The sequence below is a fragment of the Rhinoraja longicauda genome, chromosome 4 (genome assembly GCF_053455715.1).
Source record: "Rhinoraja longicauda isolate Sanriku21f chromosome 4, sRhiLon1.1, whole genome shotgun sequence".
Lineage (NCBI taxonomy): Eukaryota > Metazoa > Chordata > Chondrichthyes > Rajiformes > Arhynchobatidae > Rhinoraja > Rhinoraja longicauda.
Genome location: NC_135956.1, coordinates 88,100,569 through 88,118,245, shown reverse-complemented (window position 1 = coordinate 88,118,245; position 17,677 = coordinate 88,100,569). Strand labels below are relative to the sequence as shown.

The 17,677-nt window shown below is 40.2% G+C and overlaps 1 protein-coding gene across 1 annotated transcript in view; it reads left to right on the top strand.

Moving 5' to 3' along the window:
* Positions 1-17,677, top strand: part of pou6f2 (POU class 6 homeobox 2) — a 453,085-nt gene that overhangs the window by 27,677 nt on the left and 407,731 nt on the right. The window contains exons 2-3 of the mRNA XM_078398327.1: positions 676-736; positions 5,808-5,912. Coding sequence (XP_078254453.1) covers positions 5,808-5,912 — 105 coding nt within the window. The 5' untranslated portion in view covers positions 676-736. The remainder of the gene's footprint in view (positions 1-675; positions 737-5,807; positions 5,913-17,677) is intronic.

The window sequence follows — 17,677 nt, the reverse complement described above, 5'->3', positions numbered from 1 at the left end:
TCTGACGCTGTAAGGCGGCAACTCTACCGCTACGCCAAAGTACTTTTAGTGCTTCTTGCAAGTGTCGCTCAACATGGAAGAACATTGATTCATTGGCTAACAGAGGATAATCAGGTGGAGGTCTCCTTTTCTGTGTTTGACCTTATGCCACGAGGCTTCATATGAGCCTAGGTATCACAGGTCAGCTTGTCCTGCTGCTAGGATAAGGTGTACTCCTGGATTGTGAAGGCAGAGAGTAGCATGTTGCCTGTAAAGTGTGATCCTGTAAGACTGACTCTGTCAGGCTGTTGCTCGAACACTCTGTGGGATAGCTCTCACGGTTTATAAACCAATCCCCACATGTTTATGAGCAGAACTTTGTATGGTTAACCGGGTTACCACAGTCCACAATCAGTTAGAGATTCCCCATCATATTATTCATTTAAGTGTAACGTCAAGAAATGGCTTATTGAGAACCAACAGTGTCAACACTGATGCTAGTTTTATCCAACTTGAACGTGACTCTTAAAACTTAAACTTAAAAAATGTAAACTTTAAATTAAGACTGTACTCACACTGTATTTTTACATCTGCTGTTTGGGTTTTGTCTGCTCATTTTAATTAACTGTATGGCTTTGTATGGTAATGTACTATGTTTTTAACTATTGTACATATTGTATTGTATTTCTTTTCTAGGATGCCTAACAACATCAGGCTAAGGGACTGTCGATGAAAACTAGCCTCTCGGCTAACTCGGGTACATTTACATTTGTTTGAATGTCAATTAATGTACATTGTCCCTTTTTTCAAATAAATAATGATTATTAGATTAGATTAGGTTGGGAGTAATTTTGCCACTTTGAGTTAGTTGTCTAAGTCGTGCCTGATGGCCAGCAAGTTTTGTTCTTTAAAGATAGACACAAAATACCGGAGTAACTTAGCGGGACAGGCAGCATCTCTGGATAGAAGGAATGGGTGATGTTTCGGGTCAGACCCTTCTTCGGACTGAAGAAGGTCGGAAGAAGGGTCTCGCCCCAAAATGTTGCCCATTCCTTCCATCCAGAGATGCTGCCTGTCCCGTTGAGTTACTCCAGCATGTTGTGTCTATCTTGGGTGTAAACCAGCATCTGCAGTTCCTTCCTACAAGTTTTGTTCTGACCCTGTTTCAATGCAGTGGTGATGGTCCAGCTGCAGTGGCTCATTAGGCTGTTTCAGTGGGTATTTACGTGTCAACCACCTGTTGTAATACATAAGGCAGATTGGATAAGGTCAGTAGACTTCCACCCATGCAGGACATTGAACCAGATGTTTTTCTTCGATGATTCAGTAGACTTGTTGTTATCTTAACCCGAGTAATTGTCATTATTTTTCCAAATTCCAGATGATTAACCCGTATTTAAATTCCACAGCTGTCATGTTGGTATTTGAAGATAGACACAAAAAGCTGGAGTAACTCAGTGGGTCAGACAGCATCTCCGGAGAGAAGGAATGCTGGTTTAAACCAAAGATAGACAAAAAAAGCTGGAGTAAGGAATGGGTGACGTTTCGGGTCAAGACTGTTCCTCAGTCTGAAGAAGGGTCTCGACCCGAAGCAAGCTGCTTCGGGTCGAGACCCTTCTTCAGACTGAAGAACGGTCTCGACCCGAAACGTCACCCATTCCTTACTCCGGCTTTTTTTTCCGTCTATCTTTGGTTTAAACCAGCATCTGCATTTCCTTCCTACACATGTTGGTATTTAAACTCGGGATCGCTAGTCTCGTAACGTAATTCACTGTACTGTCACCACAGCACCATCACCCTCACAGAGTGACTTTATAATTCCAATAGATGACAACTGCAGCGGGTGTGAGAGAATGATTAAAACAGTGTGGAAGAGCGTGCAAATGCAGGGGCTGAAGCTGTGGTAAGTGTGAGTGAGAGCATGCTGAGAGATAATGTCTGGAAGAGAAAGAAAACAACTGCAGATGCTGGTACAGATCGAAGGTAGTTATTCACAAAGTGCTGGAGTAACTCAGCGGGTCAGGCAGCATCTCAGGAGAGAAGGAATGGGTGACGTTTCAGGTCGAGACCCTTCTTCAGACGCCCAGTGCCAGTGGTTTATGGTAGAATCAATAAAATGATAAACCACTCCCGGGTCTGATTGGTGTCAGAGAAGTCGGGGAGTATGCAAGTCCAAGGGTTTGATGGTGACAGTAGGTGTGAGAGTTTGGGTTTGATTTTAGGGCAGGTGTAAAAAAATGTGCAATTCCAGCATTGTCAACTGAACTGGAGATGTGGTGAACCAGTCTGAAGAAAGGTCTCGACCCGAAACGTCACCCATTCCTTCTCTCCAGCCTGACCATTCCTGCCTGACCCGCTGAGTTACTCCAGCATTTTGTGTCTACCTCAGATGTGAGAACGTGTGCAAATCACAGAGATAATGGTTGAAGCAATTGTGAGAATGTGCAAATCCAATGAATGATAGAGCTCTTAAGGATAGCGGAGTCAGGGGGTATGGGGAGAAGGTAGGAACGGGGTACTGATTGAGAATGATCAGCCATGATCACATTGAATGGTGGTGCTGGCTCGAAGGGCCGAATGGCCTCCTCCTGCACCTATTGTCTATTGTCTATTGTCGATTGAATGAGGCATATAGAATGTAAGTCGATTTTCATTATTATGATACGTATGTACAAAAAATGCAAATAAAAGACCGATACAGACACAATTGTGCAAGTTAAGGATGACTGCTGGAACAGGTTTGAGCAGGATTTTCAAAGCTGAAGTGCTGATTGCAGAATTGGTTTTGGAAGAGTTTGCAATTCATAAGGTCATAAGTGATAGGAGCAGAATTCGGCCCATCAAGTTTACTCTGCCATTCAATGGGGCGGCACGGTAGCGCAGCGGTAGAGTTGCTGCTTTACAGCGAATGCAGCGCCGGAGACTCAGGTTCGATCCTGACTACGGGTGCTGCACTGTACGGAGTTTGTACGTTCTCCCCGTGACCTGCGTGGGTTTTCTCCGAGATCTTCGGTTTCCTCCCACACTCCAAAGACGTACAGGTATGTAGGTTAATTGGCTGGGTAAATGTAAAAATTGTCCCTAGTGGGTGTAGGATAGTGTTAATGTACGGGGATCGCTGGGCGGCACGGACTTGGAGGGCCGAAAAGGCCTGTTTCCGGCTGTATATATATGATATGATATGATATGATAATCATGGCTGATCAATCTCTCCCTCCTAACCCCATTCTCCTGCCTTCTCCCCATAACCCCTGACACCCGTACTAATCAAGAATTTATCTATCACCGCCTTAAAAATATCCATTGATGGCCACCACAGCCTTCTGTGGCAAAGAATTGCACAGATTCACTGCCCTGTGACCAAAGAAATCCCTCCTGATCTTCCTAAAGGAACGTCTTTTAATTCTGAGGCTCTGACCGCTAGTCCCAGACTCTCCTGTGAGTGGAAATATCCTGTCCATATCCATTGAAGGGGCTATCAGCTGTCGCGTGTGTGACAGAGTGCAATTTTGTGGGTGATACTGATGCAACTTCTCTTGACTTGTCGATACTGCACCGACCGCTGCTGTTGGGCTGTAAACGTGCAGTCCCACAACCGTGGCTGATCATGCATTCCATGAGCAAATGGCAGAAGCGGAGGTGAAAGACGTTGAATTCAGGGGCTGATATTGCAAACAGTTGTGGACAATGGGCAGCTGTGTGGACTGACAGCTAAGCATGGTGTAAATAGAGTCATAGAGTGATACAGCGTGAAAACAAGCCCTTCGGCCCAACGTGCCCACACCGGCCAACATGTCCCAGCTACACTAGTCCCACCTGCCTGCGTTTGGTCCATATCCTTCCAAACCTGTCCTATCCATGTACCTTGTTTCTTATACGTCAGGATAGTCCCTTCCTCAACTACCTCCTCTGGCAACTTGTTCAATAAACCCACCACCCCTTGTGTGAAATGAGTGTGTATTTCCAGTTGTAGGCGTGAGAGTGTGCAACTCCATGGTTCTGGTTCTGGTTGATTAGTCAAGTCAAGTCAAGTCAATTCTATTTGTGTAGCACATTTAAAAACAACCCACGTTGACCAAAGTGCTGTACATCAGTTCAGGTACTAAGAAACGAACATACAATGGCACACAAACATAACAGCGCATACATAAACAGTCACAGCGCCCCCTCAGAGGGCCTCAAACGCTAGGGAGTAGAAATAGGCTTTGAGCCTGGACTTAAAGGAGTCGATGGAGTGGGCAGTTCTGATGGGGAGAGGGATGCTGTTCCACAGTCTAGGAGCTGCAACCGCAAAAGCACGGTCACCCCTGAGCTTAAGCCTAGACCGCGGGATAGTGAGTAGCCCCAAATCGGCCGACCTGAGGGACCTGGAGATAGAGTGGTGGGATAGAAGATTTTTGATATGGGGGGGGGGGCAAGCCCGTTTAAGGCTTTGTATGTGAATAGGAGGAGCTTGAAGTTGATTCTGTACTGTACTGGGAGCCAGTGGAGAGAGGCCAGAATCGGGGTGATGTGGTCCCTTTTACGGATACCCGTCAGGAATCTCGCTGGTCGTTTTGTGATGTGGACATTATTTTCCCACAGCAATCGAATTGAGACCCTCAAGATTCGAAAACTCCCAATTTCAACTGGAAATAACTTCTGGGCATTAATTGCAGAACTTTCAGTTGAAACAAAAACGAATTGATCCCTGGGATGACGGGACTGACATATGAGGAAAGATTGAAAAGACTGGGCTTGTATTCACTGGAGTTTAGAAGGATGAGAGAGGATCTTATAGAGACGTATAAAATTATAAATGGACTGGACAAGCTAGATGCACGAAAAATGTTCCCAATGTTGGGCGAGTCCAGAACCAGGGGTCACAGTCTTAGAATGGGAGGCCATTTAAAACTGAGGTGAGAAGGAACTTTTTCACCCAGAGAGTTGTGAATTTGTGGAATTCTCTGCCACAGAGGGCAGTGGAGGCCAAATCACTGGATGGATTTAAGAGAGAGTTAGATAGAGCTCTAGAGGCTAGTGGAATCAAGGGATACGGAGAGAAGGCAGGCACGGGGTATTGATTGGGGATGATCAGCCATGATCACAGTGAATGGCGGTGCTGGCTCGAAGGGTTGAATGGCCTCCTCATGCACCTATTTTCTATGTTTCTATGAATCCAAAGGTGGTTGACTGTCACCTGAATAGATTCTCTATGTTGTTCATAGAAAGTAATTGGTGCCGGGACCATGACTACCTGTGACAAGCAGCAAAGCTTCCTCTGGTGATGGACCTTTGCCGCTTGACAGTTACTTGTGTGTTTGGCTCTTTAAACTGAGCGCTATGTTTGCATTTTGTTTGGTATACTTCAAAAAGTAATGTGGAAGAATTAACATAATTTAAGTGTAACATTTGGTGATATGCCACAAACTTTAAAAAAAAATGTATTTAGGGGAAAAAAAAGTCTTGTTTTATACCAAACTGCACCACATAAAAGCCTTTTTTTTAAAAATTGAGGCAACAATAAAAACTATCTTCAACCAATTGTGGTGTTTTACAGAATTTAAGAAATTGTAATGTTTCCAAATGAAGTTATATTTTTAAAATTCATTTAAAATAAAGCCTTATTAACAGATTTCAAATGTCTGCATTTTGCTGTTTTAAAGCAAGGTCACTTATGTGCAGGAAATACATGCAGTATGTTTGTTTGTGTGTGTGTGTGTGTGTGTGTGTGTGGCTATGTATTGCTGTCATGTGATTTTTTTTTCAATCCTATTTGGTGAAGCAGCTTGACTTTTTGCTTTTGCCTCTGTTTGGTGATGATTTTGACTGCGAGCATTGATTGACAGATGCATGGCAGAAACCCTCATTCTGCTCCTCACAAGATATGTGTGATGGATTGCGATCTCTTGGCCCAGCAGGACACAGGGACCATGCATGCTGTAATTGGTCAGGTACGGAGTCAGCCATTTCTCAACTCCTCTCTTATTTTTATTTTTTTTCCATGGGGTATAACAGTTTGATTCATATAATTCATATTTACATTACCCTTCTACTGTCTGGCCCGCACATACATGCAGCAATTTCAGTGAGAAATTCAACATCTTAATCTGGGGATTAATGTTTAAAACTATTTGCCTTTTTTGGTCTCTGTTTACTGCTGAATCTGATTTTATCATATCCCGTTTCTACTGTTGTTTTATATATATATATATATATACGGTGCATCTTTAAGGCGGTGTGATGACTCAGATTTTGATACATTGTGGGGTGATTTATAGTTTATTTTAATGTTTTTGAATGTTGCTCTGCCCTCTGTATTTTACTTCTAACCTAAATGAGGTGTGACCTAAGTAAATGCAATAATTCCTGTTGTGCAAAAGCCAGTCTGCAAATTAAAAAAAAACCTACAACAATCCGAAATGTCCAGGTGGTCTGCTGCGTCTAATGTAATACAGCAGAGTAGCTTTAATAAACAGCTCTATTTACTCCCTCAAGCCACTGAGATAAACTGGTCTAGGGGCTGCTGTGATGAAATGCCAGAAGAATATTTCTCAAAGGCCTCACATGCTGGGCTTTAGAGCCGTTTCGTCTTTGTCTACTGGATTCCAGATGGGTCACCAGTGCTTCTTGTGTTGTTTGTATTCCGAGTAGTTCTACTATTCGTGTCCTTTGCTTTTTAAGCACAATCATCTAGAGAGCTCATCCCTGGCTTGTAATCTTCTTGTTTATCTGCATATGATCACAGGAACTGGTGGAATTATGCTCTTCTGGGTAAGGAAGGTTGGTTAAGAACAGGCTGTGTAAAGTAAAGCATTTTCTGAGAATATTTTGATAAAATTGTAAAATTTGCGAAAATAAATTATAAAAACCATCCAAGACAAATATGTCGCAATTTAATTCCGCGCGTTGAAGTTACACGAAGCAGTTGTGTAGATGTGTAAATTTTATTGTGAAAGATGTTACTTGAAAACATCTCAATCTGTTAGAAAATTGATACAGGAGAGCCTTCACTTGTGATTGAAATGCCAGCTTGACCACTTCAATTGTGTTAGTAGATTTAATGAGCAAATGTAACACTGCACGGAAAATATAATTGTTGTGAAGATTCTTTTCGGTATTAATCCTCAAAAGTCAGTGCCCTTCCTTAAACCAGGATTCGTTTTTTGGCTGTCTATAATAAAATTCTGATGTTTACTAACTACAGTACATATACTCTAACAATTCATCTTTATTAGACTCAATGTTGTGGATTTTTCTGTTATCGACTTGAATTACTTAAGTGTTAAATTGTTCATGTATTGAAACTAGAGATATTTGCTCATGGTGTATATAGTTGTACATTTTAAAACTATGTCGTGCAGCGCAATGTGCCTGTTTTCCTCAGTTATTCTGATCTGCTTAATTCTCCGTTCTTGTAAATAAATGGATTACAAGAGCTTTATCATTTTAATGGTTAAAACTTCACTGATCTCGTACATAAACAAAATGATTTATTCCCTCAAGTTTTCAAATGCAATGTCAAGCATGATAAAGTTATTTTGTAGAAATCCGTTGACTAATGTAAATGGTCAGTAGTAGTAACAGCAGCAAAATAGCTTATTAATTCATCCTCTGATCTGAATAGTGTGCCTCTATGAACAACTCCATGCAGCCAAATTGGTTGTGTGGTAATCGATCAGACCTGATTTAAAACATTTATGTAATACTTCATTCCAGTTGCTGGATTCAAGTGACTTTATTTCCTAACATGTAAAATCACATCAGAATATTCAAAAGACACACACATTTATTAAAACTGAAAATTTAGTATTTCTGTTAGAATTGAACTTTCTTTAGCCACAGAAGATGAATGTCAGAGTATCTAATCTTGGTATATTCCTCACTGCAAAGGTCATATTTATTGAAGGAGATTACAAGGTCTTTATGTAGATATTATGTAGATAAAGCCAAATTGTTATTAAACAAATTCTAGCACGCATATGTGTTTTTGTGTTTTGTGCGTGTTTACGCATTTGTTGGTGTCAAAATTGTTTCTCTCTGTCTTTTAAATATTCTCTTTTCCTTATATGTACTCCTCATATTCTCCCTCCACAATGATCAAAACAGTTAAATTATTTTAAGAACAATGTTCTCTAATATTAAAAAGTCCTTCAAGCATTGCCATTCGCTTTTCAGCACAATTTTTATTTTGTAATTGTTACAGCTGCAGACGCCATATATTTAATAGCATTGTTTGGAAATATAGAATCCCAATTTGATTTATTCAATTACTGCAAGTCTTTTATTGTTGCAGTTCATAAAAGTCTATGTCCTTTCAGCAATAAAATACGGAATGCTGACAAAGTATGATTTCATGTAATGTTAGAATATTTCAGTGCCTGTAACATTATGGTAAACTCTGCAACTAAACTAAAAAGTTGGTTATTTTACCAAAATATTCATAAACATTTCACCTTTATGTAATTTTACTTCTCAAAGATTCAGTCTCCGTAAAATCAATTTCAAACTCTCTATTTGACAACAGAACTTGAAAACTCAATTTGAGAATACTCTAGATTGAAAAAGTCATGTAATTTTGCAACTTACTTGCATTGTTGCATATTCATTGTAAAGATTTAAACAAAATGGTCTGAAACGGGTAAATGCTGATCATTTTAGTACAATTTCTTAAACTAAGATACTACAGGTCTAAAGAAAATTTGTTTGGAATCACCAGAGGATTAGTCTGTTTAAACAAGGTGCTATGTAAAAGTAGGCTGTGTGATATAGCTTCTGTTCTTTCCAGAAGTCCCTTAATATGTAAAGAACCAATCTTAACTTTTCTTTGTTTCAACAAATTTACAGTAATTGGATAACAATTTTACTGGCAAGAGCTATTTAATTGCTCACTTAGGTTTAGACTGAAATTAACTATGTTAAAATAGGTTGAGGTTGGAAATTAAATAACAATTGATTCTCCAAAAAATACACTGCGGCTAATCAAATGTGTGGCTGTGCAATAACCAAATGTTATTTACAAATCTCCTATTTAAAAATATGATTCACATCAGGCTGCGCTAAAGGGAATTATAAATTTGGTGTGTTTTGTTGGACATTGGCAGTTTTCTTGTTTTTTAAACATTTCCCACAATTGCTTCATTCTAACCGAGGCCACATCCTCTGAATGACAGGTATGTTCATCAGTATTACTACCCTCCAGTTTATGTCTCAGCTGAGGCAGGCAGGTTACAGCGTCCGGTCACCCTTCCCACACTTCTCTCCCCTGGGAACACTCCAACCATGCCATCATGATCCCTAGGCCCCAGGGCTTGGACTAGCTGTGCATTTGTATGTTTGCTGGGTAGGAAGAGCATAATACAGCTCTGCTTGTTAAATGAGGAACAGAAAGAATAAAAGTGCTGTGGCTTGAAGCTGAGGTAAATTGTGTGTGGGGGGGGGGGGGGTAAGAGGAACAGCAGAATAATAATATGAATCTAATACCAATCTACACAATGACAATATTGATAATATTAACCCCAAAGATCAAAAACCATGTAGACACACAAATGATAATATATTAAAGATATCTCACCTCAGTTTCACTAACAGGAAAATTATTTATTTTGGTTTTGAAATATTTATTAACCCCATTTAAAAGGTGCACTACGACAGTTTTACTCAATATTTAAATGCTCAAATATATTATGTGGCATTAATTCATTTTGATAGGTTTAGTGAATTAGATTTGGTACTTTGCTGGCAATCCTGGGGTGAGACTTTCCCGGTATTTTTCTTGTTGCATGTACTTTGTTGTGCTAACTTGCCAAAGTCAAATATGGGTATGTTTTCTGTGAAGAGACTGATACTAAAATTTGAAGGCAATGTAAGTGACTCTTGGTACTATTAGTAAATTTAAAGCATTACAGGGGAAAATAAATACTTTCTCCCTGATGCTGCAGATGAAAATTCCTGGAGCAATAAAGATCCTTTCGTGAGCTAATTTTAATGATGTGTTCATCAGCAAATCTGTAATAGAAATGACAAATAAACGAGTTGAGACCATTGGTTTAGTTTCTTCAGTTTGTCTTTTTAAAAAATCAGTGAGTGGCTGGAGTGCATTATATTAAATGCTTAGGAGAGGAAATATTCTGTATTACTTCTTCAAGAAATCAAAGATGAAAATTTCCTTTAAAAATTGAGTAATTTCTAGATTCTTTTATTTTATTAAACTTGGGTAAATGTCAAGTATGTTTTTACTGTATGCTACAAATTCTATTTGCCAGCGGAATGAGCAGTAAATGGCCCCACTATCAGGATTATTTTTTGTTTCTATAGGTGAGTTCTAGTTGAATTATGAGTTCAGCTTCCAATCTTTCATATTCAAATGTTTAATCTTTTCCTTTGCACACACATATTTCAGATTTTTTTAAATATCAAGACCTTATGATTTTTGTGTATAAAACCTGACATTATGATATTATTCAGTTCAGATAATTTTTTATTTGCATATTCTTTCATAAAATTCTAAGTGTATTTTCACATGCCTGGTCTAATTCCTGTCTTGTTTCCTCTCATCCATTAAATGCATTTGATCCTATCCCTTCTTTGATTTATGCATAATGAGCTTAGTTTGCATGGGCTATATTAAAATAGCTGCATAATACAACTTTTTTTAAAGAAAGTTAATCTTGACCACTTAACTTCCATTGTAATTGTCATTTAAGCTACAAGAGGAGTGTTTTATTTTCATGAAACACTTAACCCAAGTGCAAAACAAAAATGCGAACTGCTTCCTCCGACTGGCAAAACTAATTTTTATGAAATGAGGAATACCTAGATGGGCTCTCTGAAGCTTTGCGTAGATGGATTTCAAATGCTTCCACAAACAGGAGACATTATTATTGGTAATACAGAGCTTTATTTGTCATTCGGTACCGAGGTACCGAACGAAATTACATTGCAGTCACACACACACAAAAAAACAAAAAACAACAAAAAACACTCTTAAAAATACAAAATCAAGAGAGCACATCAGCAGAGTTTGAGATACAAGTCCAAATCCACAGGCCTTCAAGGGTGTCAGCTGTAGATGTAGATGGAAAAAAACCCTGTGTATTTTAAAAACTGATACTTGGATCCAGCATGTTTGTTCATCAGGTGCACTTATGGGTGCAGTTTCAGATATAAATTAACAGTGTAAATCTGCTATACCCCTGGTAGATTTTAATATCCAACTAATAATATGATGCTTGATGACAAAATAAGAATACAGTTTTCTTTTAACTGGGAAGAAGGCAGGTGTACAGAGATTAAAAGACAGATTCAAAAATGCCATTCCTTTTAGTATGATCAGTAATGGTGATACTAAATTCTGTTAAGCACTGCACAATACCTGTTAAAAGTAAATCATCTCGAATGTTTCGGTTTAAAATACTGTATAAAGGTTATCAAATTGTATGAATAAAGAAATTAATTACATATCCAAACAAAATGAAATCTTTGCAGGCCAATGATAAAAAAGTCAATCACTGAAATTTCTACAATTTTGGCTGAGTGGTGATAGTGAGAAGGGCTAAAGTGGTTACAGCAATGCACACTCAGCAGCATTGCTGATAGACAATAGACAATAGGTGCAGGAGTAGGCCATTTGGCCCTTCGAGCCAGATGCGAACAATACTGGCACTGGCATTGTTCACTGCTCACTTGTAATAGATCTCAAGGAAGTAGCAGTGAGATGCATTCTCAGGCTGCCACAGTAAGATACCCCGTGGTGAAGATGGACAGGGAGTTCCAGAATTTAGATAACACAGCAGTACTTCGAAGTTCATGAAATAAGATGAAGTCAATAGACAATAGACAATAGACATTAGGTGCAGGAGGAGGCCATTCGGCCCTTCGAGCCAGCACCACCATTCAATGTGATCATGGCTGATCATTCTCAATCAGTACCCCGTTCCTGTCTTCTATCCACATCCCCTGACTCCGCTATCCTTAAGAGCTCTATCTAGCTCTCTCTTGAATGCATTCAGAGAATTGGCCTCCACTGCCTTCTGAGGCAGAGAATTCCACAGATTTACAACTCTCTGACTGAAAAGGATTTTCCTCATCTCAGATCTAAATGGCCTACCCCTTATTCTTAAACTGTGGCCCCTCGCTCTGGACTCCCCCAACATTGGGAACATGTTTCCTGCCTCTAACGTGTCCAACCCCTTAATAATCTTATACGTTTCGATAAGATCCCCTCTCATCTTTCTAAATTCCAGTGTATACAAGCCTAGCCGCTCCAGTTTGGTGTTGGGTGTTTGATGGCAACAGCATCCTGTGCTTGCATTAGTTGCCAGCAGCTGTTAATTGTTGTGCCATTTGTAGTCAGTCATTAGTGGTTTATGGTAGATCAGAAAATCTGGGAGGACTCTAGCCTGAGGATCAAAACTTTCCTGTTCTGACTGCTCTCCGCAAATCCAGCCAGGTATTACTGCCAGGTCTGGGCAGCATTTTCATTGTTTTAAATGTTTGCTTTTATTGAAAATAGATGAAGTCAAAATGCAATTTTTGTCTTTCGTAACAGGCTGATTCTTTCAGCAGTGACAGACTTAAATTAAATGTGTAGGAAAGAAAACTGCAGATGCTGGTTAAGGTAGACACAAAATGCTGGAGTAACTCAGCGGGTCAGGCAGCATCTCTGGAGAGAAGGAATGTCTGAAGAAGGGTCTCGACCCGAAACGTCACCCATTCCTTCTCTCCAGAGATGCTGCCTGAACCGCTGAGTTACTCCAGCATTTTGTGTCTGACTTAAATTAAATGATGAATAAATGTCGCAGCAGCTTTCTGGTGTATGGTACAGAGTTTATTTAAATAAAAGTATCGCCTGCTTTTAAAATTCAAGAAACGCCCTCTTTAGAATATTTAGTACGTCGTAAGATCTTTATGTTTTTGGTAATTTAGTCCTAATTGGGATTAATTGGAGTAAATATTCCTCTCACGTGATATATTAATGGCTTTCTGTTATTCACTGCACTTTATATCCAGTTCTATTGAAATAAATTGAACTGGATATTGAGGGGGATGTTTAATTTGAGGCAGATATAATAGCTTTTAAGCTTCGGTCGGCCCATCTATTTTCTTCAGGTTTCCTGTCATTTTTTTGGTGTTTTTTTTAATCGCAGCAATAATGTTTATAATGTGGAAAATAATTGTAAAACTCTAATGCATAGATTCCAGAGAATTTACAAGTCAGCTTCAATTAAAGTATCTTTCATCAGGGTAAGTTTTTAATGTCTCAAGGCTCAGGTGAGGAAGAACATACAGCCATTTGTTTTAGACAATAGACAATAGGTGCAGGAGGAGGCCATTCGGCCCTTCGAGCCAGCACCGCCATTCAATGTGATCATGGCTGATCATTCTCAATCAGTATCCCGTTCCTGCCTTCTCCCCATACCCCCCTGACTCCGCTATCCTTAAGAGCTCTATCTAGCTCTCTCTTGAATGCATTCAGAGAATTGGCCTCCACTGCCTTCTGAGGCAGAGAATTCCACAATGGAGAAATTTGGGGAGAATGTTCATTTTAATGAATCAATTGAATGCACAGTGCCCTCCATAATGTTTGGGACAAAGACCCATCATTTATTTATTTGCCTCTGTACTCCACAATTTGAGATTTGCATTAGAAAAAAATCACATGTGGTTAAAGTGCACATTGCCAGATTTTAATAAAGGCCATTTTTATACATTTTGGTTTCACCATGTAGAAATTACAGCAGTGTTTAGACATAGTCCCCCCATTTCAGGGCACCATAATGTTTGGGACACAGCAATGTCATGTAAATGAAAGTAGTCATGTTTAGTATTTTGTTGCATTTCCTTTGAATGCAATGACTGCTTGAAGTCTGCGATTCATGGACATCACCAGTTGCTGGGTGTCTTCTCTGGTGATGCTCTGCCAGGCCTGTATTGCAGCCATCTTTAGCTTATGTTTGTTTTGGGGGCTGGTCCCCTTCAGTTTTCTCTTCAGCATATAAAAGGCATACTCAATTGGGTTCAGATCAGGTGATTGACTTGGCCACTCAAGAATTGCCCATTTTTTAGCTTTGAAAAACTCCTTTGTTGCTTTAGCAGTATGTTTGGGATCATTGTCTTGCTGTAGAATGAACCACCGGCCAATGAGTTTTGAGGCATTTGTTTGAACTTGAGCTGATAGGATGTGTCTATACACTTCAGAATTCATTATGCTACTACCATCAGCAGTTGTGTCATCAATGCAGATAAGTGAGCCAGTACCTTCAGCAGCCATACATGTCCAGGCCATAACACCCCCACCACCGTGTTTCACAAATGAGGTGGTATGCTTTGGATCTTGGGCAGTTCCTTCTCTCCTCCATACTTTGCTCTTGCCATCAATCTGATGTGTTTATCTTTGTCTCAACTGTCCACAAACCTTTTTTCAGAACTGTGGTTGCTCCTTTAAGTACTTCTTGGCAAACTGTAACCTGGCCATTCTATTTTTACGGCTAACCAGTGGTTTGCATCTTGCAGTGTAGCCTTTTTATTTCTGTTCATGAAGTCTTCTGCGGATAGTGGTAATTGACAAATCCACACCTGACTCCTGAAGAGTGTTTCTGATCTGTCAGACAGGTGTTTGGGGATTTTTCTTTATTGTAGAGACAATTCTTCTGTCATCAGCTGTGTAAGTCTTCCTTGGACTGGCAGTCCCTTTGTGATTAGTAAGCTCACCAGTGCTCTCTTTCTTCTTAATTATGTTCCAAACAGTTGATTTTGTAAAGCCTAAGGTTTGGCTGATGTCTCTAACAGTTTTATTCTTGTTTCTCAGTCTCATATGGCTTATTTGACTTTCATTGGCACAACTTTGGTCCTCATGTTGATGAACAGCAATAAACGTTTCCAAAGGTGATGGAAAGACTGGAGGAAAGACTAGCTGCTGAGAGCTCTCTTGTACCTACATTCAGGAGGCAATTAAACACACCTGAGCAATTACAAATACCTGTGAAGCCATCTGTCCCAAACATTATGGTGCCCAGAAATGGGGGGAGGGGGGGCTATATATAAACACAGCTGTAATTTCTACATGGTGAAACCAAAATGTATAAAAATGGCCTTTAATAAAATCTGACAATGTGCACTTTATCCACATGTGATTTTTTTCTATTACAAATCTCAAATTGTGGAGTACAGAGGCAAATAAATAAATGATGGGTCTTTGTCCCAAACATTATGGAGGGCACTGTACTCTACTATTTGAGAAGGGAGCGAGGCAAAATAAATGAAATTATAATGTTGACTTCAGTGGTTGGTAATAATTTTGAATCCATTATTAAAGATGCTGTTTCGGGAAACTTGGAAGCACATGATAAAATAGGCCAAGGTCAGCATGATTTTGTTAAGGAGAGATCCTCCCTGACAAATCTGTTGGAATTCTTTGAAGAAGTAACAAGGAGAATAGATAAAGGAGAGTCAGTGGATGTTGTTTACTTGGAGTTTCAGAAGGCCTTTGATAAGGTGCCACATGTGAGGCTGATAAACAAGATAGGAGATATTAAAGGCAAGGAACAAACATGGATAGAAGATTGGTTGGCTGGCAGAAGGCAAAGAGTGGCCGTAAAGTGGGGATTTTCTGGTTGGCTATTGGTGATATGTAATGTTCTGCAGGGGTCATTGTTGGGACTGCTGTTTTCCATGTTATATGTTGGTGATTTGGATGGTGGAATTGATAGCTTTGTGGCCAGGATTGTGGATGATATGAAGATCGGTGGAGGGACAGGCAATGAGTCAGTAGAAGTTCTTTGACATGTTGGAAGAGGGGGGGGAAAGAAACAGCAAATGGAATACAGTGTAGCAAACTTTACAGTCATGCATTTTGGTAGAAGGAATAAAGACAGAGGCTATTTACTACCGAGGAAGAGGATTCAGAAATCTGAGGTGCAAAGGGACTTTAGAGTACTGATGCAGGATTCTCAAAATGTTACTTTGCAGGTAGAGTTGCTGCTTTACAGCGAATGCAGCGCCGGAGACTCAGGTTCGATCCTGACTACAGGTGCTGTACTATACGGAGTTTGTACATGTTCCCCGTGACCTGCGTGGGTTTTCTCCGAGATCTTCGGTTTCCTCCCACACTCCAAAGACGTACAGGTTTGTAGGTTAATTGACTGGGTAAATGTTTTTTAAAAATTGTCCCTGGTGGGTGTAGGATAGTGTTAATGTGCGGGAATCGCTGGGCGGCGCGGACCCGGTGGGCCGAAGGGCCTGTTTCTGCGCTGTATCTCTAAATCTAAAAAATCTAAAAAAAATCTATGGAAGGCAAATGCGATGTTAGCATTCATTTCATGAGGAATAGAACATAAAAGTATGATGTAATGATGAGGCTTTATAAGGCACTGGTCAGACTGTATTTCGAGTATTGTAAGCAGTTTTGGGCCCCATATCTGAGGGAGATGTGCAGGCATAGGAAAGGGTTCAGAGAAGAATGATCCCAGGGATGATTGGGTCAACGTTTGATGGGTCTGGGCCTGTACTCGCTGGAATTTAAAAGGGTGAGGTGGGATCTCACTGAACCCTACCGAATAATGAAAGGCCTAGACAGAGTGGATGTGGAGAGTATGTTTCCAGTCGTGGGAGAGTCTAGGGCCAGAAGGCACAGCCTCAGTATAAAAGGACGTACCTTTAGAAAGGAGGTGAGGAGTGTTTTCTGCAGCCAGAGGTGGTGAATCTGTGAAATCTATTGCCACAGACAGTGGAGGCCAAGCCATTGGGTTTTTTAAAGCAGAAATTGATACGTTTTTGATTGGTAAGTTTTATGGTCCTAAGAGGTTGTTCCGTTTGGAATGAATTAAATATAGATGATTTCATGAATTGAAGTTAAGCGAAAAGCATAAAATGACTGTGGAGGAGACAAGTGCCATGGTCCTGTGGTCAATGCTAAGAGAATGAAGAGAATAGCATTCTTGCTATTGAGGGAGTGCAGCGTAGGTTCACGAGGTTAATTCCTGGGATGGCGGGGCTGTCACATGACGAAAGAATGGAGCGACTGGGCTTGTATTCACTGGAATTTAGATGGATGAGAGGGGATCTTATGGAAACATATAGAATTATTAAGGGATTGCTCACACTAGATGCAGGAAACATGTTCCCGATGTTGGGGGAGTCCAGAACCAGGGGCCACAGTTTAAGAATAAGGGGTAGGCCATTTAGAACTGATGAGGGAAAACTTTTTCACACAGAGAGTTGTGAATTTGTGGAATTCTCTGCCTCAGAAGGCAGTGGAGGCCGATTCACTGGATGCATTCAAAAGAGAGTTAGATAGAGCTCTTAGGGCTAACGGAATCAGGGAATATGGGGAGAAGGCAGGAACGGGGTACTGATTGTGGATGATCAGCCATAATCACACTGAATGGTGGTGCTGGCTCAAAGGGGCCGAGTGGCCTACTCCTGCACCTATTGTCAATGTATCTATGTATCTGTCAGTCCTAGAAAAATTCAGTTCATGTCTCTAAAATTGTTAACCAAGGAGTTGTATCAAAGTAGTAGAAGCTTCAAATTCATATTGTTGAGTCTCATTGTCTGTAACTCGTTTCCACCGAGCACACAGCTAACAATGGCCTGTTTCCTTTATCATCGTTACTATTTTACATATCTTTCATTCATTTGTTCTATATCTCTGCACATCACTGTCTGTATCTCCCATTTCCCTTTCCCCTGCCTCTCAGTCTAAAGAAGGATATCAACC